At 48.5% G+C, this 24,466-nt stretch overlaps 2 protein-coding genes across 4 annotated transcripts in view; one reads left to right on the forward strand and one right to left on the reverse strand.

Annotated features, from left to right (window-relative positions):
- The window catches only part of MAU2 (MAU2 sister chromatid cohesion factor), a 38,457-nt gene extending 32,982 nt beyond the window's left edge, over positions 1–5,475 (reverse strand). For 2 of the 3 annotated variants that reach the window (XM_019963777.2, XM_019963776.2), the window contains exon 1: positions 5,166–5,474. In XM_019963777.2, coding sequence (XP_019819336.1) covers positions 5,166–5,441 — 276 coding nt within the window. In that variant the 5' untranslated portion in view covers positions 5,442–5,474. Of the gene's footprint in view, positions 1–5,165 lie in introns of all 3 variants that reach the window. The other variant, XM_070792443.1, reaches the window with a different exon arrangement.
- Positions 5,476–5,730: 255 nt separating this feature from the next.
- The window catches only part of SUGP1 (SURP and G-patch domain containing 1), a 32,179-nt gene continuing 13,443 nt past the window's right edge, over positions 5,731–24,466 (forward strand). Inside the window, exons 1-7 of the mRNA XM_019963778.2 lie at positions 5,731–5,839; positions 8,429–8,600; positions 11,937–12,037; positions 13,721–13,921; positions 15,984–16,107; positions 16,424–16,524; positions 17,404–17,527. Of these exons, the coding sequence (XP_019819337.2) occupies positions 5,806–5,839; positions 8,429–8,600; positions 11,937–12,037; positions 13,721–13,921; positions 15,984–16,107; positions 16,424–16,524; positions 17,404–17,527 (857 nt within the window). The 5' untranslated portion in view covers positions 5,731–5,805. The remainder of the gene's footprint in view (positions 5,840–8,428; positions 8,601–11,936; positions 12,038–13,720; positions 13,922–15,983; positions 16,108–16,423; positions 16,525–17,403; positions 17,528–24,466) is intronic.

Here is a 24,466-nt window from a genome sequence, read left to right on the forward strand (position 1 = left end):
GTAAGGCAGTGGAGACAACTTGCAACATCAACAATGCATTTGGCCTGCTGCTGCTGCTAAGTCACTTCAGTTGTGTCCAACTCTGTGCGACCCCATAGATGGCACCCCACCAGGCTCCCCCGTCCCTGGGATTCTCCAGGCAAGAACACTGGAGTGGGTCGCCATTTCCTTCTCCAATGCATGAAAGTGAAAAGTCAAAGTGAAGTCGCTCAGTCGTGTCCGACTCTTAGCGACCCCATGGACTATAGCCCACCAGGCTCCGACATCCATGGGATTTTCCAGGCAAGAGTACTGGAGTGGGGTGCCATTGCCTTCTCCGGCACTTGGCCTAGGAACTACTAATGAATGTACAGTACAGGAAGTTTTGCAAAGGAGACAAGAGCCTTAAAGACGAGAAGAGTAGTGGCTAGCCATCGGAAGTTGATGACAATTGAGAGCCATCATCAAAGCCGATCCTCTTACAACTATACAAGAACTCAACGTCAACCATTCTGTGGTCATTTGGTATTTGAAGCAAATTGGAAAGGTGAAAAAACTCAGTAAATGAATGTCTCATGAGCTGACCAGAAATTAAAAAAACACTCATTATGAAGTGTCATCTTCTCTTATTCTATGCAACAACAAACCATTTCTCAATTGGACTGTGACATGTGACGAAAAGTGGATTGTATACAACAACCAGCAGTGACAAGCTCAGTGGCTAGACTAAGAAGTACTTCCCAAAGCCAAACTTGCACCAAAAAAAGGTCATGGGTCACTGTTTTGGTGGTCTGCTGCCTGTCTGATCCTCTACAGCTTCACAGATCTCACCGAAACCATTACATCTCTGAGAAGTATGCTCAGCCAATTGATGAGATGCACTGAAAACTGCAGCTGGCATTGGTCAACACAAAGGGTTTCTATCTTCTATCAAAAAAAGATAGGTCAACAGAAATTCTCCTCCACGACAACCACCCAACTGCATGCTGTACAACCAATGCTTCAAACACTCAGCAAACTGGGCTATGAAGTTTTGCTGCATCCACCATATTCACCATTTTCAACTGACTACTTCTTCAAGCATCTCAACAACTTTTTAGAGGGAAAATGCTTCCATAACCAGGAGGAGGCAGAAAATGTTTTTCAAGAGTTTGTCAAATCTCGAAGCATGGATTTTTATACTATAGGAATAAACAAACTGATTTTTTGTTGGCAAAAATGTGTTGATTGCAGTGGTTTCTATTTTGATTAATAAAAATGTGTTTGAGCCTAGATATAATGATTTAAAATTCACAATCCAAAACCATAATTACATTTGCATCAACCTAATTCACACAATGAATATAATCAGCCCCTATATCCTTGGTTGGTTGAATCTGAGGATGTGAAACCCGCTGATATAGAAGGTCAACTGTATTTGCAAATGATATATCCAGTAAGAGGTTAATATCCAAAATATACAAAAAACCTCTTACAATTGAACATCAAAAAAACAAACAATCCAATTAAAAAATGGATGAAGGACCTAAAAAGACATTTTCCCAAAGAATACATACAGGTGGCCATGAAAAGATGAATAGACACATGAAAAGACAGTAATTATCAGGGAAATGCAAATCAAAAATCATAGTGAGATACCACCTCACACCTGTCAGAATGGCTAACATCAAAAAGACAACAAATAACAAGTGCTGGTCAGAATGTGGAGAAAAGGGGACCCTTGGGCACTGTTGGTAGGACTGTTAATTCGTGCAGCCACTATGGAAAACAGTATGGAAGTTCCTAAAAAAAATAAAAAATAGAATTACCACAGGATTCAGCAATTTTACTTTTTGGGTATTTACCTGATAAAAACAAAAACATTCAAAAATAAACATGCACACCATTGTTCACTGCAACATTATTTATTAATGTAATAGGTAAGATACGGAAGCAACCTAAGTGTCCACTGACGGATAAAAACATGAGGTATACACATACAAGGTAATATTGGGGGCTTCCCTGGTGGCTCAGACAGTAAAAATCTGCCTGCAATGCAAGAGACTTAGGTTCAATGCCTGGGTTAGGAAGATCCCCTGGAGAAGGGAATGGCTACCATACAAGGTAATATTAATCAGCCATTAACATAATGAAATCTTGGATTTCCCTGGTGGTCCAGTGGCTATGAATCCGTCTGCCAATGCAAGGGACATGGGTTCAATCCCTGGTCTGTGAAGATTCCACATGCCATGGGCAACTAAGCCCATGCGCCACAACTGCTGAGCCCATGTGCCACAAATGAAGCTTGCGTGTCTTAGAGCCCATGTTCTGCAACAAGAGAAGTCACAGCAAATAGAAGCCCATGCACCACAGCTAAGGAGTAGCCCCTGCTTGCTACAACTAGAGAAAGCCTGCTCACAGCAACAAAGACCCAGCACAGACAATAAATAAAGAATTTTTTTAAAGGTCCACATCAAATAAAAAAAACCTTTAAAAGAAAATATGAAATCTTGCCACTTGTGACAACATAAATGGATTTAGAAAGTATTATGCTAAGTCAAATAAGCCAGACAAAGAAAACTAAATACTGCATGATCTCATTTATACGTGGAATCTAAAAAACAAAATGAAAACATACTAGTATATACAGAGAATAAACAACGGTTGCCAGATGGGCACAACAGGTGGTAGTGGTTAGGAAGTACAAACCTCCAGTTATGAAACAAGCAACCCAATGGAGATGTAATACACAGCATAAAGAATATGGTCCATATAACACTGTAATAACTGTATGAGGTCAGATGGTTCCTAAACTTATTAGGGTGATCATTCCACAATGCATGCAAATGTCAAAGCTCTACATAATATACCTGAAACTAACACAATACAGTAAGCCGCCTTCAAACAAAACCTTCAAGTTGCGACCTTCCAAAGATGTGATTGAGTGTTTATGTGTCCACTCTCAGAAGCTAGTTCACCTGTCTGGCGTACTCTATCATGTGAGTACACCCTCTACAAGTGGTTGCACTTCTGTGCACTTTACTGTACAGTAGTGTCTAGAGTACAGTATCTTTATTTCAAGTCCAGGATGTTCAGAAGCAAGTATAAAAGCAGGGGTGATGCAGGTGGTACTGCTACCAGTCCCTGAATGCCATCTGTTGTATTGGGCTACTCTACTTTTCAAGGTACTGTACCATAAGATTAAAACTATTTTCTTCTGTGTGTCTGTTTATGTATTGTTTTATAGTATTTGTACAGTATTTGTTTTAAAGTATTATAAACCTGTTAGTACAGTACTATACAGTCGATTGTGTTAATTGGGTGCCCAGGCTAACTTTGTTGGACTAAGAATAAATTGGACTTGCGAATGTGCTCTTAGAATGGAACTCGTTTGTATGTAGGGGACTCACTGTATTGTTATGTCAACTACATTTCAACTGGGAACTCCTCGGTGCTTTCACTGAGCTGTGGTCTGGGTTCAATCCCCTGTTGGGAAACTAAGATCCTACAAGCCGCACAGCACGGCTAAACAAATTTTAAAAACCCCATAATATGTCAATTAAAAAAAGAAAGGAAAAAAAACCCAGGCTGAATGGCCTGGAGACCAGAGAAAGGAAGTGGCAGGATTTGTTGTTAACTGAGAGAAGGGACAGATTTATAACTAGCATACCTATTGAAGGGCCTGGGCTGCCAGGCCTGGGCAGTCACAGCCTCCGCCCCTCATACACCCAACGAAGCCTGACACTTCATTTGCTCTCAGCCTCATCGCTGTCTCCGAGAAACCCTGGTATCAACTAGTCACCAACAACTGGGGTACTTCTAGGGATTGACATGAAACCTGGAGCAGTTCTCAAGGCTTGCCTCCTCCACCTCATTCAGGCCTCTGTTCAAACGTCACTCCCACAAATAGAGACTCCCTGATTACCTCTGCCAAAAATAGCTCCCTGTCAACTCCAACCTTCACCCTGGTCCACATGTTTAATGGTTCTTCGATCACTGCCTAATCTTTTACGACATATTCATTGTTTGTCTCCCTCACAAAAACACAAGCTTATGCGGGCAGGGACTGTTTTATTAGTCACTGCTGATCCCTGGCACCTAGAACAGGGCTTGCTACCCAGTGTGAGCTGATTAAGTATCTGCTGAATGAACGGAAGAAACAAACTTCACAAAAATGATGACTCAATGTCGTGGCATCCACCCTGGTGGTCTTGAGCCTACCTGTGAGACCAGTTTTATTAATAACTTGCTGTGTGGCTTTGGGCAAATCACTTCACCTCTCAGGGCCCATACTGCCTCACTCCTTAAACAAGGAAGTGGATCAAGCAAAGACAAAAGCCCCTTCCAACTCTACAGTCTGCAAAACACAGATCTGATTATCCTCCGCAAGGCAACTTGTTACTAGCCACAGGTGAATTCAGATTTACCTCGGATCAAGACATTTTTTACATGATCGTTGATTCTACTCAAGAAGTCTCTCCTCTAAGCTGAATAAGGCTGAGTAAATGGCAAATGGAAACACCGTCTGTCAGGAGCACAGTGTTGCTCTGAAAGGAACAACTCCACAGCCCCAGAGGGCAGAGGGACGGCCACTTTCCCACATTCTTCGGGGGTACCAAGACCCCACAAGGCATCGTGGGAAGATGGGGCCTGCCCTCTGAAGGGGACGGACCATTGGATAGTGGGAGGAAGAGAAGTCACAGGTGGTTGTGGAGAAAGCAGGAGTCCTGTGCCCTGGAATCCAGACCCCGCAATCCTCAGCTCTGCTTTTTTCAAGACGTCAAACCGTCTCTAGAGTCTGCCTCCCGCCTATGACTCCCCTCATCACTGATGGGGTCACAGTATCTTTCGTCTGGAAGTCCTTCTCAGACTTCCATGCCCTGGGAGAGACCTTCCTAGACTTCCTCGGAAGCCAAATTTCAGATTCTCAAAGGATGCCTGGACCAAAGGGATTACTTGGACCCTCCCCTATCCCGAGTCCTAGGCCTCTGGCTGTCACCAGAGATACCAAGTAAGGTACGTGGCGAGGCCCTCGGATCCTCTGAGAGGCTAACAGCATTGGGGGTCTCGCTGCTCGTGCGGAAGTCACGCCCCAGGTTCCAGAGGAGCGGCCCGGCGGCAGCCCTAGTCCGCCAGGGTCGCGGCCCGTCATCTCAAGCCCGGAAAGGAACCCGCGCCTCCTCCCTCGCGGCCCAGCCCACGCTCACCGCCTTCTCCAGGTGGCTGCGCGCCTGCTCGCTGTTCTTGGTGTGGTGGTAGAGCACCGAGCCGAGCTGCAGATGTGTTCGGGCCTCAATGCGCTGAGGCGGCTTGAAGGGGAACACGGCCTGCAAGCAGTGCACGCACAGGCGGATCTTGGGCGGGCTGGAAGTGCGGAAGTGCTCGGCAAAGCCCAAGAGCGCCAGGTACCACGACTCAGCCGCCTCGGCCTGCGCTGCTTGGGCCGCCGCAGCCTGAGCCGCCGCCGCAGCCTGAGCCGCCATTTTAGCCTCCACAACAACAAGCCGCCGCCACAGGGAGGCGGAAACAGGCGCGTGGGGCGGGGCCGGAGCTCCTCGCCTTTCTCGCGAGAGCTGCTGCACAAAGCATCCTGGAGTATGTAGTTTGTGTTTGAAGTGGCGGCGGCTCCAGGAAGGTCTGAGAAAAGGCGACATTCTCTGGTCCGCGTAACTGAGACGAGAGATTGCCGATTGGCTGAGGTTTGCGTTCCTGGGGGGAAGACCCCAGATGTCCAAGCAATGGTAGGTGTTGGCTTGCCGAGGCGGACTACATCTCCCATCAGGCCACGCGCACTATAACAGGCCCCCCCCCCCCAACTCCGGTGGCGCCGGAGCATTGTGGGATTGGATGAGTCTCAAGATGGACAACCGGGATGTTGCAGGTAACAGCCCCCGCCTACCCTCGAGCGTCCGCCTGGGTCCTCAGGCTACGCGTCTTTGCTTCGCCATCCCGTCGGGCCTACCTCAACCCGTTGGCCCTTAGCCTCAGCCTCCGGGCGTCTGGAAGAGGCGGCTTTTGCACCACCCCAGTCTCCTGGGACCCCCCGCGAGACCCGGTTATCCTCCCCGCCCCCACCGCTGGTTTGGTGAGGACGCCAGGCTTTCCTCAGAGGCCGCCGCGGTTATCTGCCCTGCGCCTGCTTTCCGAGCTGACCGCCTTAAGGGCTGCTCCAAGCTCCGCTCCCCGAGCCAGCGGCAACCTTCCGGTCTTCTGCGCCCCTCTTTTCTACTAAGCTTCTTCCTCGCCTCTATCCCACTTTCTGGAAAAGCTGCTTTTCCGAACTGCACTCTGACTCCCTGTACACATTTTCCTGAGTCTTTAGAGCCCCCCTTTTACCATAAACCTTGCCCCTCCCTCTCTCCCAGTTCTAGCGCCCCCAGACTGGGATACATTCAACAAACATACTTTATGTGCTAGGCACAGTGTTAGTTGCTGAGGATGCAGTGGTATCCAAAATGGGGACGTGTCGTACTGAAGGTTACTTTTACCGAGGCATCGTACAATGCACAAGGAGGAAATATTTACAGAGCGTTATAGTCACTTGAGAGAGTGGAAATGCAGGCTGCTGAGATTGAGTGGTCAAGGAAGGCCTTTTTGAGCAGAAGACATTTGAGATGAGAAGGTGCCAACTATTGGACGGCAGAGCCTTCCAGGGAGAGAGGAACAGCAAGTGTAAAGGCCTTGAGGGTTTGTTATTTTGAGGAATATCAGGGATGACCTGGAAGTGGGAAGGGGGTTATCTCTGGCAGGGTCTTCAAAATCAGCTTTCAGAGTTTGGGTTTTATTTTGAGCCCCACGGGGAACCTTCGAGGTGGCTTTTCTATCTCCACAACTGCCACCCTTGTCTGAAGACACCATCATCTTTTGCTTACAGCCAGTAAGCCTCCTGGTTGTCTGCTTACTCTGTCCAATCAGTAGCTGGAATGATCTTACAAATGAAAGTACCAATTGGATCTTATCAGCTTAATACTCTTATCAGCTTAATACTCCCCTGTGGCTTCTTAAAGCCCTTTAAGTAAAACTCAGACTTCTTATCTTCTCCCACCAGTCCCTGTGAGGCCCACCCCTGGAACTGTCCATTTTGACCACATTGGACCCTTGCTAGTCCCTTGGGCTTTTACCTCTGCTTCTTGCTCTGCCCAGATCAGTCCCCATGTGGCTTTTCAGGAAGCCAGCTCTTTATCTTTCTGGTTTTAGCTTAAATGTCCCCTCTTCTAAGGGCTGTTTTCTGGCTGCCTTAGCTCTGTAGGTGTTCCTCTGTTATTCCTTCTCACCATTTTTTGTTTGTTTCCATCAGAGAGCTCTTAGGATTTTGCAGCTACTTTCTTGTTATAAGTCTGTTGTATCCTCAGCCAGAGGTGAATCACACATGAGCAGAGCTCCATCTGTCTTGTTTAGCACCAAGTACAGCAGCCAGTGCATAACTCAGTAAATGCTTGCTAAATCAACGAACAGATGTGTGACTGTGAATGAATGTCAGTCTGAATGCCCGTTGCTGCAGGCAGCAGCACCTGGGCCGCACCATGTAGCAGCTGCTGGGCGTGTTTGTGAAGCTAAGGTGATTTCTTTCTTTCTTTTTTTTTTAAATTTATTTTTTATTGAAGTATAGTTGAATGGCAATGTTGTGTTTATTATTGCCGTACAGCATAGTGATTCAGTTATACGTATATATATACATTCTCTTCCATGTTCTTTTGCGTTATATCCCAGGATATGAATATTCTTGCCTGTGCTGTACAGTAGGGCCTTGTTCTTTATGTATTCTGTACGTACGAGTTTGCATCTGCTAACCCCAAACTCCGAATCCAAACACCAGTCTCTTCTCTATGTCCCTGATTCTGTTCCTGTTTCATAGATAGGTGCACTTCTGTCATATTTAAGATGTCAAGTAGAAGTGATATCATATGGTATTTGTCTTTCTGACTTCACTGAGTATGATAATCTCTGGTTGTATCCATGTTGCTGCAAATGGCGTTATCTTACTGTTTTTTATGGCTGAGTAATGTTCCATTGTACACATGTATGACAACTTTATCTGTTCATTTGTCAGTGGGCATTTAGGTTGTTTCTGTGGCTTGGCTATTGTGAATAGTGCTGTTATGAACAGAGGAGTTCATGTATCTCTTTGAATTATAGTTTTGTCTCGATACATGCCCAGGAGTGTTATTGCCAGAGCATATTTTTAGTTTTCTGAGAAACCTCCATACTGTTTTCCATAGTGGCTGCACTAGCTTTCATTTTCACCAACAGTGTAGTAAGGTTCCCCTTCCCCACACCCTCTCTAATATTTGTTTTCTGTAGACTTTTTAATGGTGCTCATTCTGAGTGGTGTGAGGCAGTACCTCGCTGTAGTTTTGATTTGCATTTCTCTCATAGTTAGCAGTGTTGGGCATCTTTTCATGTACCTGTTGGTCATCTGTATTTCTTCAGAGCAAAGGTGATTTCTGATGTACTTCTTTTCCCGCCCCAGGAAAGGCTAACCGGTGGTTTGGGGTTGCTCCTCCCAAGTCTGGAAAAATGAACATGAACATCCTTCACCAAGAGGAGCTCATTGCTCAGAAGAAACGGGAAATTGAAGCCAGAATGGAGCAGAAGGCCAAGCAGAACCAGGCGGCCAGCCCTCAGCCCCCGCATCCTGGCGAGTAAGTCTGCCCTGAAGCTGGGTTAGGGTCTTAGAAGGTCACCAGCAGAGGGTTTTGCTTGTGAGAGCAGTTGGGATGTTACTGCATCTGACTCCAACCTGATGATGCAAGGAGGGCCACAGGTTCACTCTTTTAGGAGGCTCAGTGTGGCAGGAGAGAAACACAGGGTGTGTGGGATCCCGGAGGACGGCTGCCACCTCTTTCACTCCGTGGTTATTTACTGCTGACATTTGTGGGCCAGGGACCATGAGTATAACCCAAAGCAGAAACCCAGATTCCATCTCTGCCCTTACGGGGCTCACAGTCTACTAGCAAGGAGGAGTCCCAGTTACACGCCTGAGCCGACGGTAGGTAACGCAAGGCATTGTGCTCCCAGATGCAGAAGAGACTGCATGCTGAAGGCCCAGGCAGAGCCGGCCCTTTGAGGACGCAGGAAAGGGCTGCAAAGGCCAGGAAGGGAGCTGAGCCCCTGTGTGTCAGGCACCCCGAGCTGCTGCAACAAAGGGGCAGTTTCGGAGTCAGATGAGAGGTAGTTTGAGCAGGGTTTCCTCCTGACTGTTCTGAGAGACTCTGTAGGCACCCAAGAGTTTTGAGCAGCAGTGATGTGATCAGGGTGACAAGATCTCCATGCTGGAGACTGATGGAAAGACAAGTCCCTTCCTCTGTGGTCTGAAATGTGGAGCATATTGTTCAGTCACTAAATCATGTTCAACCCTTTTGTGACCCCATGGACTGTGCCCACCAGGCTCCTCTGTCCATGGAATTTCGCAGGCAAGAATACTGGAGTGGGCTGCCATTTCCTTCTCCAGGGGATCTTCCCAACCCAGGGATTGAACCTGTGTCTCCTGCAAGTGGATTCTTTACCACTGAGCCACCAGGGAAGCCCATGAGCATGTTAGTCCTGCACTGAAGCTTTGTTCCAGCACCCACGTTTTCTAAGAGTCCATGGCTTCTCCCCAAAGGAGAGACTCCCCTAACAATGACTAATCTGCTTTCTGTCTGGGTGGATTGGCCTATTTTAGATGTTTCATGCGATATCTGGCCTTTTGTGTCTGGCTTCTTTCACTGGACATAATGTTTTCAAGGTTCATCACTGTGTAGCTGTGTCAGGACTTCACTCTCTTTTTTTTGGACTGAAAAATATTCCATTGTATGAATGGACTGTGTATTGTTTACATGTCATCAAGAGCCATCATTCAACACCTGTGTAATACCCCCTGTTGTTTGTTACGGGTAGTTTTCACGTGGGATTCAGTTGTTGGCATGCTGTTCCCCACAGTGGGTTGGTTTGGTTTTTTTTTTAAAGCCATGTGCAGCTCGCGCAATCTTAGTTACCCAGTCAGGGATTGAACCTGGGCCCTCAGCAGTGAAAGTGCAGGGTCCTGACCACTTGACTGCCAGGGGATTCCCTCCAAAGTGTTCTCTTGTCATTCATTGTCCCTGCCTCTTTCTGTCCCTCCTGTTGGAGGTGTACACAGCGTGAGGACAGGGCCAGGGTCACTAGAAGGCTCCGCTTGTTTAACGCCAAGGCTGGTTATCAGTGGGTCTTTCTTTCACATAAAACAACTTTTGTTGCCTTTGCTCTCTTTTAACTTTAAAGATAATGCATATATGTGGTAGAAAAACTGGGAAGTAGAGGGAAAAATAAAATCATTGTAACCCTGCAGCTCACAGGCAAGTGCTGGTTGCTTTTTGATGGATTTTTGTAAACTTTTGCAGTCAAATACATGTTGACATAAGTAGGACCATGCTGCAGATACTGTTGTACGTCTCGCCTTGCTGTTTTTCACTTATCGTTGTGCTTGGTGGTTTTATTTATAAAACTTGAGCTTTCCAGGACCATTCCATCTGCTCTATGATGTCCTGTAATTTATTTAACCAGCGCCCTTTGTTGACTTATTTTTTTTCCTCTTTTCTTTCATTAGAACGGATTTCTAGGAGGCTAGAACTTTATTTTAAAGGAAAAAATTCAGACCTGTGGGCTCCTTGAGCTTTTATCAGTTATTGAGTGTGTCTGTATGATGAGCATGGCTCTGAAAGCGCATGTGAGGAGTTTCTGAGGCTGGAGCAAGACAGTATGTTGTAGTAAAAGATGAAAGAAGTAGAATACATAACCGTGATAACAGCTTTATTTTCTTCTATTTCTAATTAAGGATAAATCAAAGAAGTATACCAAACTGTTTGAGTGACCCTTGTGAGGCGAGGAGGCTTTTGGGGGGTTTTCTCCTTGCTTTCTATATTTCTGTTTTTTTTCCAGATTCCCATTTGCTCATAGTGAGCCTCCATCACTTTTTGCTCAGCTGCATCCCACTCTTTGTGACCCTGTGGACTGCAGCCTTCAAGGCTTCTCTGTACCTGGGATTCTCCAGGCAAGAACTCTGGAGTGGGTTGTAATTTCCTTTTCCAGGGCATCTTCTGACTCAAGGATCTGAGCCTGCATCTCCTGTGTCTCCTTTCAATGGCAAGCGGATTCTTTACCACTGACCACCAGGGAAGCCCACTATAACTTTATGATAAGGGTTTGCTTTTGTGTTTCGTTAAAAATACATTTTCTTTTTCAAAATAAAACGTACTTGGGACTTCCCTGGTGATCCAGTGGATATGACTTCACTTCCCAGTGCACGGAGTGCAGGTTTGATCCCTGATCAGGGAACCAAGATCCCACTTGCCCTGCGGCCAAAGAGCCAAAAGCGTAAAACAGAAGCAATATTTAACAAATTCAGTAAAGACTGTGAAAATGGTCCACATTAAAAAAAAGTCTTTAAAAAAATAAAACATGCCCTTTGTAAAAATGAAAGAGAAAGTAATAAGAGTGTAAAATTTCTCTCTAATTCTCCCACCAAGAGATTTCTTTGGCTGTTTTCTTGGACACATGTGAAATCCACAGAAGTGCTGACTGACCTCAGCCCAGAACTGTGGTCACACACAGGTGTAGACACAGGCCCTGCCTTTGGGAACCATACAGTTTGGCTGGTAGGACAGATACGGGAGCCAGCGAAAGCCCAGATGACTCGTTAACAATAGGTACGGCAGGTGCTGCGTGGGAGCAGGGCAGGTGCTTCTGAGCCGTCTTGTTGGGGAAGCCTTTGAACCCAAAGGGTCAGCACGCAGATAGAGACAACTTCAGCACAGGTAGCATCCCATTGACTAGTAGAACCAGCTTGTTCGAGCTGACTTCTCTGAAGGCCGCTCCCTGCACTCTGTGGGCCCCCAGCATCTTCGGGGGTCCATTTGGGGCCCCCTTAGAGAACAGTGGTGGGGGTAGGACAGGCCGATGCATTGTACACCCTGCCTCCTCTCAAGGCTTATCCTCTCTGTCCTCTGCCTCCGGTCTAGAATTGCAAACGTACACAACTCTAACGTTTCCAACAAGTTTGCCAACGACGGCAGCTTCTTGCAGCAGTTTCTGAAGTTGCAGAAGGCACAGACCAGCACAGGTAAGCGCGGTCCCCCCCTGCCCTGTGTCACCGCCTCCTAGAGTTACCCCTGCTGACTCTCCCCCCAAAGGGTCCTCGGTGCCTTGAAAGTTGGCAGGTCCCACCTCAGCCTCGTTCCTCTCACCCCTTGTTCACTGAGCACCTTCGTTCTGCTTGTTCTCACAGGAAGTGCCCAGGGGAGAATGCAGACCCTGCCATTGAGGTGCTTACCCACAAGACCTAGAGGCAGATAAGCCAGGTTTCTATTTGGGGAGGGGGCGGTGGGGGCCAGAACTCAGCACACCTGAGGGACTGTGGCTTGAGTTAGAGAGGTAGCTGCAGTGTAAGGAACAGGCCCTCCTTCTGTAGGTGGTGAGGGGCCGCTTGGCCCACAGGAGCTGTGTGGGAAACGCCAGGTGTCAGAATCTCCACCTGTGGGAGTCCACCCACGACTATGGTTGTGCACTTTACTAGTCTCATTTTTTTTTAATTTCTTTTATTTACTTACTCGTTTGTTTATTTTTGGCTGCGCTGGGTCTTCATTGCTGCGCTCGGGCTTTCTCTAGTTACGGCAGGTGGAGGCTCCTCTCCGGTTGCGAGTCACATGCTTCTCATTGCAGGGGTTTCTCCTGTTGCAGAGCACAGGCTATAGGGCCACTCGGGCATCAGTGGCTGCAGAGCATGCGTATGGGCTCTAGAGTACAGGCTCAGTAGTTGGGGCACACTGGCCCAGCTACTGCCCATGGTGTGTGGCATCTTCCCAGACGAGGGATTGGATCTGCGCCTCCTGCATTGACAGGTGGATTCTAAACCACTGGACCACCAGGGGAGCCCCGCTAGTCTCGTGTTTACTATAAGGAAGTTACTGGTGAAACAGCTGACTCTGGACTTCTGTCAGGTTTCCCAGCTAACAGCTAGAAAAGTTAACCCAAGGCCAAGTTTGCCCACAGAGAGGGAGGAAGGGCTATAAGAGCCCTTCACTGCAGGGTCTCAGGCCATGAATTGTGGTTGAAAAGTCCCAAATAGGCTAGCTCCTGCCCGCTACTGCTAGCTCCTGCCCGCAGCAGTCAGAGGGGGTGGGTGGACGCTGTATGGGGGATTCGGGTCTTATCCTGAAGAGTTGCTGTATCACTAGTCTGTGGATGGTGGAGAAGGCAATGGCACCCCACTCCAGTACTCTTGCCTGGAAAATCCCATGGACGGAGGAGCCTGATGGGCTGCAGTTCATGGGGTTGCGAAGAGTCAGACACGACTGAGCGACTTCCATTTCACTTTTCACTTTCATGCTTTAGAAAAGGAAATGGCAACCCACTCCAGTGTTCTTGTCTGGAGAATCCCAGGGACGGCGGAGCCTGGTGGGCTGCCATCTATGGGTCGCACAGAGTCAGACACGACTGAAGCGACTTAGCAGCAGCAGCAGCAGTCTGTGGATACGGGTGTCAGAGCTACCTACCGCCAGAGTTGCCGCTTGCAGAGGCCTGGGCTGGGTGACCCCTATAGGTTGTTTCTCTCGAGGTCTCGAGGGTCCTCATCTGTAAGTGGGGGTGGCATCTTCCCTGAGTGCTTCTGAGCACCCACTGTCTGCCAGTGCTGTGCTGGAAGCTAAAGAGCCCAGCCAAGGGGGACTCGGGGCCGTTCAGGCAGGAAGACAAGGAAACCTGCACCACAGACCTTGAGTGTGGGTCTCCCTCCTTGTATCCCAAGATGCTCCCCCCAGCGCACCCACTGCCCCGCCTCGTGTGCTCCCCCGCACCGGGAAGAGGCCCCCCCTCATCAGTAGCCCGCTGGGCCAGGTGAAGAACTACATGCACGCCAAGCAGCTGCCTGTGGCCAGCCGCCCGAGTGTCTTCCAATCTCCTGATGAGGACGACGAGGAGGACTATGAGCAGTGGCTGGAGATCAAAGGTAAGGTGCCAGGGCTGCTGCCCACCGTCCACAGCTGCTCTTCCAGCTCCACAGGCAGGCTCCATGGTCCCGGGGAAAGCACAGCCGGCTGTGGGTTGCTCGGGGTGTGGTCAGGGCGTTGCCACCAGGCCTCCAGGCTGAGCCAAGGGTCAGAGTGAGGCCCTTCAGGATGAGGGAGGTGAAGGAAGAGGTGAGGAGTAGACCATGGGGAGCCTGGAAGGGCTGCAGAGTGCAGGCTTCTTCCTGGGAGCTGTTTGGCTCATTGTCCACTTTTGTGGGGGCTGGTCTCATGATGGGGTGGCGTTCTCAGGGGAGTGTGCACTTGTGTACTCCTCATCCAGTTCTAGAAGAGGAGCTCCTCAGTGTGGGTTAATTGTCTCCACTAGTTTGGGCCAGAGGTGTGAGCACAGGGGTTGGGAAGTGCTCTCTCCAGTCCAGCGCAGGATGGTCATTGGCCTTAGCTGAGCCAGTTCAGGCCCCGTGGTGGAGGAGGGCGGGGAGGGGGCTGGTGGCGGCACTCCCAGTGCGCCCAGCCATGTCCGTATTCAGAATGAGATGGGGTGCCACCTGAGCTACGTGGATCCCAGCCCTGGGCTTCCAGGGTGGCTGGTGCAGTCACGCCCCTGACAGTGAGGACAGACTGAAGTGACCATGCCATCATGTTGTGACAGCCTCTAGATGTCTTGCTCTGGGTGAGGTGCTGACTTCAGGCCTTGCATCTGAACAGAGCAGTGGCCAGCCTCGAACCCTGGAGCTGTAGTCAGAATGGAGCCAGTGAATGTGGTGTTTCCTCTGAGAGGTGCCCTGGCAGTCCCAGTGGTACCCTGCTGGGAACTGCCAGTTTAGGAGGGACAGTGGGTGCCTCAAGGCCCTTGAGACCTATTGTGGCCTGCTATTGATTTAACCTCAGAGAAGCAACTGCGCTTATAAAGTAACCAGGTTAGGATCGTTGCCAGGCATGTGGCAGGAGGGTGAGGCTGAGGGGAAGGTGGGCGCGAATGTCCCTGAGACCTCTTATAGGTCCTCTTGTAGGCCCTTCTTGGCCACACCTTGTACCACTCCTCTCTCCCAGCTCCTCCCGAGCTTCCTGGCAGTACAAGCAACAAGGAGAAAGAGAGAGGCCACAGACTCAGTGTCTCGCCCCATTGCCAGGAGAAGCAAACGTTCCTAAGCACTGACTGACATCAAGAAATTTCTCCTGGGAGCTCTCGTATGAGGGATTCAAGCTGTATGAAACAGGCCAGCAATAAATACAGAAGCAAGTTCCATGTGGCTCGAAGTAGAGGTCAATACAAGTACAGAAATATATTTTTTAGTTTGGTTCACTGTAAATGCCCTGAGGTAACAATTAAGTCCGTCGCAGTGAGCCCCCCTAGCTCCCAGATGTTAGTCTGGAAACACACTTTCTTACTCACGGATGCCAGGACTTGTGGAGAATGGCTGGCACTCAGTCTGGGCAGGAAGTGTCTGACATGTCCCAGAAGCGCCCTTTCCCAGCAGATAGCAAGGAGGCAGGCAGAGACTCCTGGGGCCATGCCTGCAGGCCTTAGGAGCCAGTCTGAAGAAGCTCCACCAGCCACAGAGGGGAAGATGGAGCTTCTGTGATGACGTGAATTGCATTGGATTGAAACCTACCCGTGTCTTTCAATCATAGTTTATAGTGATATTTAAAAAAAATATATCATCTTTGAAGGATGAAAGGGAACGAATATATTGTACTGAAATATAAAGAATTAAGTCATGTAAATAAAAGAATTGAGTATTCCAAAAAAGGGGGGGGAAGCTGGCTCTGTTTTCCGACATCTCCCTGCCAGCCTGGTAACTGGCTTGGCCTTTGGGAGGCTCACACACTTTTCTCCCCCCTTGGCGTGTCTCACAAAGGCTGTCTAGACCGACTCACCCTCATCATGGTGCTTTTGTGTATGGACTAGGACTCCCAACAGCCTCCCGCATTTCACCCTCTTTTCCCCCCACCCCTCTGTCCTTGTGGTCCATAGAGAGAGTGTGCCTGTTGACTGTGGGGTGTGTGAGTTGAACCCCAGTACTGACAGCCTCCTTAAAGTTTCACCCCCAGAGGGAGCCGAGACTCGGAAAGTGATAGAGAAATTGGCCCGCTTTGTGGCAGAAGGAGGCCCCGAGTTAGAAAAAGTAGCTATGGAGAACTACAAGGATAACCCGGCATTTTCGTAAGTATTTCTGGGAGGGGAAGGCCACTGGTACTTAATGTTCTTGCCACACGTTAGTACATGCCCACATTCTTGTGAGGCCGTGGTGGTGACTGAGGCCGACCGGGGCTGGGTGCTTACTTGCGTGGGCCAGATACCACTTTGTATTCACACCGGAGATTGCCAGGGGCTCCAGTGTGGAGACTTACTTTTGGGCCCCGTGAAGGCGTCTCTGCTCACCAGCTTGCTTTTGCACACCATGTCTTCAGAAGCTGCATGGGCCCACCCATCCTTGTTGCTCATTTTCTACTCTCTGTTCTGTAAAACTCCTCTCCAGGTTTTTGCACGATAAGAATAGCAGGGAATTCCTCTACTACAGAAAGAAGGTGGCTGAGATAAGAAAGGAAGCACAGAAGTTGCAGGCAGCCCCTCAGAAAGGTAGGTGGGCGAGGGGGGTGGGAAGCTCTGGGGAGGCGTGTAGACAAACCACACCCCATGTGGACTTGGGGTCCTTTCCTGGAGCCCTCCTTGGCATGGGGTGGCGCTGACAGTGCAGGTTTGTGCCCTCCCAGGCAGCTGGGGTCATGCTGGGACTAGCACTGGTTGCCATTGCTCCGAGGAGTGGGGAAATGTAAGGGTCGAGGTGAAGATCAAGGGCATGTCCAGGAGCTCAACTCCTGGGAAGTGCATGCAGGGAAGAAACGCTTGCCCCTTGGTTCATGGTCATTTTCACAAGTGCTTATGGGCACCTGCGGCATGCTGGGCACCGAGACACAAATGCAGTGCCTGACACTTGGCAGGGGTGGGCGGTGGAGTGAGGGGCCAGGAGATGGAGACAATTAGCTGGTTAGAGGGTGGTGGGATGACTCTCAGGGGAAGGGGGATGCTGTCTGGTCTCCAGCTGGGATGAAGTGAGGCCCCAGCCAAGTGCTGGTGGGTAGCAGGGGCCTTGATCTGTAAGCCGAACGTGGGCCGCATCCCCCCACATTACCTGGGCGGCTCCCATCAGAAAGGCCGAGATGGGGCTTCCTGTCTCCAGCCTGGACCAGGTCACCCCTCACCTTCTGTTCCCACCATCCCAGTGTGTGGTCCAAAACCCTCAGACCTATGGGGTGGGAAGGGGTGGAGCATGGGGGGGTGGAGGCTCAAGATATTATTAATTTTGCTTGGTTCCAGTACAGTAATCTGATTCCCATTTGCCTGTTTTTCTTTGTATTGTTCCTAAAATAAACCCCTCTTGTTTCCCGTGGGGTTCTTAGCAGAAATTAGGCTGTTGGGTGTGGTGAGTTGAGCTCAGTACTGACAGCCTGCTTAAAGTTTCACCCCCAGAGGACGAAGAGGTCAAGAACCTCGCAGAAAAGTTGGCCAGGTTCATAGCGGATGGGGGTCCCGAGGTGGAAACCATTGCGCTCCAGAACAACCGTGAGAACCAGGCATTCAGGTAAGGGGGAGCACCCACTGGGGGGTGGTAAACTCTCACCCTAGTCATAGCTTCCCTGCTGAGAAAATGGGGTCGGTATACTACTGAGACGCTCTAGGATCCCATGGCAAGAGGTTGGCAGAGCCAGACCCAGGTCCAGGAGTTTCTGATCACAGAGTTCAGCCCTGCTACCCCATCGGCATTCTCCAAGTGCACATTGATTCCTGAGTCATCCCTGAGCCAGGTGTGTGAGGGCCTTTGGAGCCTTCTGTTCTCTGGGAGCCTCGTCGAGAAAGTCTCTAGCACTTGCCTTGCTCTTTTTGTAGCAGAATAGACTGGGCTCTCAAAGAGAAACTAACAGGCTTGTTGTTCGCTGTGTGCATCCTCTCATCTGTACAGCAAGGGAGATGATAGGAGAGTGGGGAACGTGGTACCTCAGGCTCTGGGGCGGGCGGACCACAGCCTGTGTGCATGGTCCACAGAGCATGCAGGACAAGCAGCCGGGCCTCGCTGCTGTCCCCAGCCATGACACCACACGCCACCCCCTCAGGCTGGGTCTGTGCTCACCCACTGCCATTCTTTGGGTGGGTTCAGCCCCTGCTCTTTATGGGGGCAGGCTGCTGGGTGGCAGGATGTTGGGTGGGGTAGGGTGGTCACTGCCGCAGGGAGGGGCCAGGCAAAGGTTTGTGAGGTGGGCACTGAAGCCATTGTGAGGGTGATGCCCCCTCGAGGACACTTTGGGCCACAAGTAACACAGGTTCCTACTCAGTCAGTGAGGAGATGCGATGGCACTCGTAACAAAAAGTGTCGGAGCAGCAGCCATCTGGGCTGGTTGATTCAGCAGCTCTAGACGCCATCAGGGACACAGGAAGAAGGAAGCAGGAGTGGAGGCTGGGCAGGCGGCCAGTCGCATCTACCACACGTGAGGCAGCGTGAGCTAGACACGGAACACTGAAGGGCGTCTGGAGGGACTGCCATGCAGGAGTGATGCGGCAGAGATGGCGGAGGTGCAAGGCGAGTGTCAGTGCAGATGGGCCGCGGAGCCGGGCAGGGCTCAGTCCCAGAGGGCTCAGGCTCATTGAGAGCCTTTGGAGGGTCTGCACAGGGAGTCAGGGTCAGCTGTGCTTCAGCGTCATCTGGCCACAGCTGTGGAGGGTGGTCAGACCCAGCAGGTTGGGACACATTGGGGCACGGGAGAGCCATCAGGTGGGGCAGAGGAGGACTGCTGAGAGTTCAAATGTCCCTGTGAGGGGTACGCAGGCATCTGGGAGCTTTCATGGGGGCCATGGGGCGTTCAGGTCTAGCGCTCAGAAGACCCAGGGTCTCCTCACAGTGTAGTGATACCAGCTGCTGCTCTGCACTGTTCAAACCAGTGTTACTTAGCAATCCATCACTACATCTTTTTTCCCTTCCTTCACATAAGTAAGTTCATTTATTTCAGTAGGAAACTTAGTGTCCAATCACTCATCATGACTAGAGCTGACTAAAAATCTATTGCAGGCAAAGTGGGTGAGGTAATGGGATTCTGTACAAAGCCTCCAGCCCAGGTGGCTCTCCCTGGTCAGAGGGTTCCTAGGCTCAGCAGCTCCAGCTGAGCCTTTCCTGTGGGGTCAAAGCCAAGAGACATTATCACCACAAGTGACTCCAGGCCCGCCCTGCGGCTGTAGCCCTTTGGGCAGGCATTGCTGGCAGGCATGCAGCTTGTGGGTAGTGACAGGGTGGCCGCTGGGGATGAGGGGCATGAGAGCCCGGGGGTGTCTGGCAGGGAAGCAGCTGAAGGTGACTCTTGTGGTCTGGGGGAGCTCATTTCCACACCAGAGCTGATCCACGGTCAGCACTCCCCGAGTTGGAGAAAGCATAAGCAAGGAAGGATCAGGGGTCTGGGCTGGCGTAAGACATGCAGGTTCACACCAAGCAGACGGTTTCCTCGCCCCTTGGTGTGGAAAGGGGGTGGGGGTCAGGTGCAAGGCAGCTCCTCTCACCCCCACATCTAACAGTCATCTGGTGTTCCTGCTGCTCTTGGTTCTTTGCTGTTCTCCTGATTTCTGAGGAGCTCTGTGTTTTGGGAAACATAATAGCTATGCTCATCTGTGGAGAAGCTGGAAATACCTGTTCCTTTGACCAGTCATCCCACTTCTGAGATGCCATCCCCAGAAATAATGTTACGTATAGCACTGTCGTAAGTCATGAAAAATTAGTAACACAACGAATGTCTAGCCCCAGAGGGCTAAACCCAGTGTAATCTTGGCCATCGGAAGTCACGCTGTTGAAGGCGGCAGCAGCCAGCAAATCTCAAGCCGTGTGTGGCTCTTATCACATCACCTGGGTGAACCATGTTCTTCACAGCAGCCTGGCCTGTTGGCCTTCAACCCGTGAGGGAATCAAGGAGGCCGGTCTGCGGAGATGCCTTCACTACCATGCCATGCTGCAGTCTAATGGGAAAGCCATATGTTGTTGGGTTAAGAAACTTAAAAAAAAAATCAGGATATGGAAAATAGAATCACACCTCTGTTCAAATATAACTCCACTGAAAATAAGTCTGGAAGGAAATACACCAAAGTGTTAACTTTGGTTAACTCTGCCCACTCCAACCAGAGGGGTCTTTGTTGTAAAATCCCCTGCACTTGTGCCCAGGGCCCACAGTGAGCAAGGACCCTCCTTGCAGACAGGCTTACCATGGGGGGCTTGTGGGTGCTGCCTCTCAGAGCAGCTCTGAGGAGACGCAGCAGGAGCCATCAGCTGAGGCCAGGAAGAGGCAGGCCTGTGAGCCTAGAGGAGACCCACTCCATTTGGCACTGCCTCCCTGCCCCAGTGGGTGAATTCCCCAGTCTGCTTTTCTTGGAAAAATCAGATTGCTTTAAATCCATGTCCTGGTTGCCATGAGTCTTTTTTAAATCCAGCCATCTGCTCCCTTCCATCTTTGAACAACTTGCTTTGGTCTCTTATATTTTAAGATGTTATTTTTGGAGCAGTTCTAGGTTCACAGCAGAATTGAGGAGAGGCTACAAACACTTCCTATGTGCCCCCTTCCCTGACACACGCACAGCTTCCCTCGTTATCAACATCCCCACCAGAATAGTATATTTGTTACAATCAGTGAACCAGTATTGACATACCATAATCACCCGAAGTCTGTGGTTTACATTAGGGTTCACTCTTGGTGGTGTGTGTTCACTGGGTTTGGACAAATGTGTAATGACATGTGTTTGTCATTATATATTCAGAGTCTTCGTTCTCTCTGCCCTAAAATTCCCTGTGTTCTGCCTGTTCATCCCCTCTTCCTCCCCAAGCCCTGGCGACCACTGATCTGTTTACTAATTCTAGTTTTGTCTTTTCCAGAATGTCATTTAATTGGAATCATAGTATGTTGCATTTTCAGATAGGCTTTCTTTACTTGGTAACGTGCATTTAAGGTTGCTCCGAGTCTTTTTTTTTTTTCCCCTTGTAGCTTGATAGCTCATTTCTTTTTAGCACTGAATAATTTTCCCTTGTCTGGATGTACCACCGTTTATCCATTCACCTCTTTCAGGACATCTTGGTTGCTCCCAAGTTTTTGCAGTTATGAATAAAGTTGCCTTAAACATCTGTATTCAAGGTTTTTATGTGGACATAAATTTTCAGCTCTTTATGTACCAAAAAGAGTGTTGGTTGGATTGTATGGCGTATTTAGTTTCGTGAGACACTGCCAAACTGTTCCAGAGTACCTTTCGCGTTGCCCCCCAGCAATGAATGAGTTTCAGTTGCTCCATATCCATATCAACATTTGATGTTGTCGTGTTTTGGATTTTGGCCATTCTTATAGATATGTTGTGATAGTCGTTGTTTTGATTTGCATTTCTCTGATGACATGATGTAGAATATCTTTCCATAATGTTTATTTGCCATCTGTAAATCTTTGGTGTGGTGTGTGTTAAGGTCATTGACCTGTTTTTTATTGACATACTTGTTTTCTTTTTTTTTTTGCCTGTTAAGAGTTCTTGGTATATTTTGGGTAACAGTCTTTATCAGATGTGTCTTTCACAAATATTTCTCCCAGTCTGTGGCCTGTCTTCTCATACTCTTGACTTTGTCTTTTGGAGAGCTGAAGTTTTTAATTTTAATTAAGTCCAGTTTATCAACTGCTTTCATGGATCTTGTGCCTTTGATGTTGTATCTAAAAAGTCCTTGGCATACCCAAGGTTATATAGATATCCTTCTGTGTTTTGTTTACAGATTCAGGTTTTACATTTAGATCAGTGATAAGCTTTTTGAGTTAATTTTTGTGAATGTGAAGCTTATACGGTCTGTCCAGTTTTTGTGTGTGTTTTTGGCGTGTATCTGTCTGGTTTCAGCACTATCCCTTAGAAAGACTGTTTTTGCTCCATTGCATTGCTTTTGCTCCTTGGTCACAGAACCGTTGACTGTATGTGCCTGGGTCTGTTTCGAGCTCTTTATCCTGTTCTTTTGGCCTGTTTGTCCATTTTCTCTCCAGTCCCCCGCTGCCTTGATTACTGTCAAGATAATACTGATTACTGACAAGATGATACTGGCTTTACAGGAAGCCCTGAAGTCAGGGAGTGTCAGTCCTCTGGCTTTGTTCTTCCTTTTCAGTATTGTGTTGGCTGTTGTGGGTCCTTTGTCTCTTTATATAAACTTTCAAATCAGTTTGTCAGTATGTACAGAATAACTCATTCCAACTGGAATTGCACTAAATCTGGAAATCAAGTTGAGAATAACTGACACCTTGACAACACTGAGTAACTTTCTATCTGTGAACATGGATTATCTCTTCATTTATTTAGTTCTTCTTTGAATTCATTCATCAGAGTTTTTTAGTTTTCCACATACAGATCTGGTACATATCCTGTTAGACTTACACCTGTGTATTTCGTTTGGGGAAATGCTACTGTAAATGGTATGATGTTTTTAATGTCAAATTCCATGTATTCGTTGCTGGTGTATAGGAAAGTGATTGACTTCTGTAGATTAACCTTGTATCCTGGAGCCTTGCTATAATAGCTTATGAAGTTTTAGGGGGTTTTTTGGTCTATTCTTTTGTGTTTTGTTTTGTTTTTTTCCTGCACAGACGATCATGTCATATTTCTTCCTTCTCAATATACTTTCTGTTCTCTTTTCTCCTCTTACCGTATTAGCTAGAACTTTCTGTATGCTAATGAAAAGCATTGGCAAGGTGGGATATTCTTGGCTTGTTTCTCTTAGTGAAAAAGCATGAGGTTTCTCATCATTATGATGTTATTGGGTATTTTGGTAGATACTCTATCAAGTGGAACAAGTTTGCCTGTACTCCTAGTTCACTGAGAGTTTTCCTCATGAATGGGTATTAGATTTTGTTAAGTCTCAAGCTTTTTCTGCAGCAATTGATGTGATCATGGGGTTTTTCTTTTTTAGCCTATTGACCTGATGGATTACATTACTTGATTTTCAAGTGTTGAACCAGTCTTGCATGCCTAGAATGAATCCCACTTGGTTGTGGTGTATAATTCTTTTTTTACATTAATGGATTAGGTTTGCTAACATTTTATTGAGAATTTTGACATCTGTGTTCATGAGAGATGTTGGTCTATAGTTTTCTTATAATGTTGTCTGGTTTTGCTGTTAGGGTAATTGAATAACTTAAAAAGTATTCCGTCTGCTTCTCTCCTCTGAAAAGGATTGTACAGAATTGGTATAATTTCTTCTTTAAATATTTGGTAGAATTCACCAGGGAATTTAATTGGTTCACTTTCTTTAATAAAAATAGGCCTGTTCAGATTGTCTGTTTCTTCGTTTTGTGAGTGTTGGCAGGCTGTATCCTTCAAAGAATTAGCCTGTTTCATCTGGGTTATCAAGTTTGTGTGCATAGAGTTGTTCGTAGTAATCCATAGTATTTTTAAAGTCCATGGGATCTGTAGTGATGGCTGCCCTTTCATTTCTGTTGTTAGTAATTTGTGTCCTCTTTTTTTCTTAGCTTGGCTAGAAGCGTAATGATTTTATGATCTCTGTTTCTTTCAATTTTTACAAATGTTCCTCATCGAGTTTTCTGAAGGGCATACATGCTTGTACTGTGACCCAGAAATACAAAGAAGATGCCACAGGCTCCCCCATCCCTCCGTCCCACCCTGAGTACCAACATTAGCAGACCTGGGAGTCCTTCCATCCCTCTGGTGGCTCTCATGTAGAAATAGTCTGTGGATTTTTTTTCCTGCTAACTTTTACAAAAGGAATTTACAGTGCACTGGAGCCGCATGTTACTTCTGTAGTACAGCGTTGTGCTGTGACTGCCGTTCCAGGTTTGTGAGTGCAGGTCTAGCCACTTCTTGTCAAGGGCTATGTAATCTCTGCTCTGGACAGGCTTTGCTATATAGAACAGGGCTGTGACGCTCCCCTCCAGTATGGACTCTAGAGGTGGGACTGTTGGCTCTGTACTTGGGGACCCACAGCTTCTGGCAAGGCTGTTAGTGAGCTGCCTGTCTGTTCCAGACTCCAGTGTCTTTGCTTTGTCTCTGTCCACTGTTGATGCCTCTCAAGGATGCATCAGAAAGGAGCACAGATGTGCCCAGCTGTCAGGTTTGGGTCAGAACCTGCCCTTTGTGGCACCGGGGGTCTCTCGCTACTCAGGAGTTCTTGGTTTGTAAACACTGGTGCCTTCATCTAGGATGGCTGGGCAAGGTCTGAGAGAGCGTGCACCTTTTCCTTCAAAGCAGGGGATCAATGATAGTGTGACAGGCATCCAGTAAGGATAGGGTAGGGGCTTGGCAGGACCCTTAGCTCGCAGGAACAGCGTCATGAAAGGCTGTGGGCATGTCACCAGGGCCAGAAGCCACCAAGACCTGGCAGGCAGGAGGTCATGGTAGAGACCTTTATCGTGACACGACCCTGAAGTGACCCTGGCTGACCTGGGTATACCTTTGCAAAGCAAAGCCCGACCTTCTACCCTAAATCGGGTAGGGTCTGGGGCCCAGCTACAGTCTGCCCCCTACT

This window comes from Bos indicus, chromosome 7 (genome assembly GCF_029378745.1).
Source record: "Bos indicus isolate NIAB-ARS_2022 breed Sahiwal x Tharparkar chromosome 7, NIAB-ARS_B.indTharparkar_mat_pri_1.0, whole genome shotgun sequence".
Classification (NCBI taxonomy): domain Eukaryota; kingdom Metazoa; phylum Chordata; class Mammalia; order Artiodactyla; family Bovidae; genus Bos; species Bos indicus.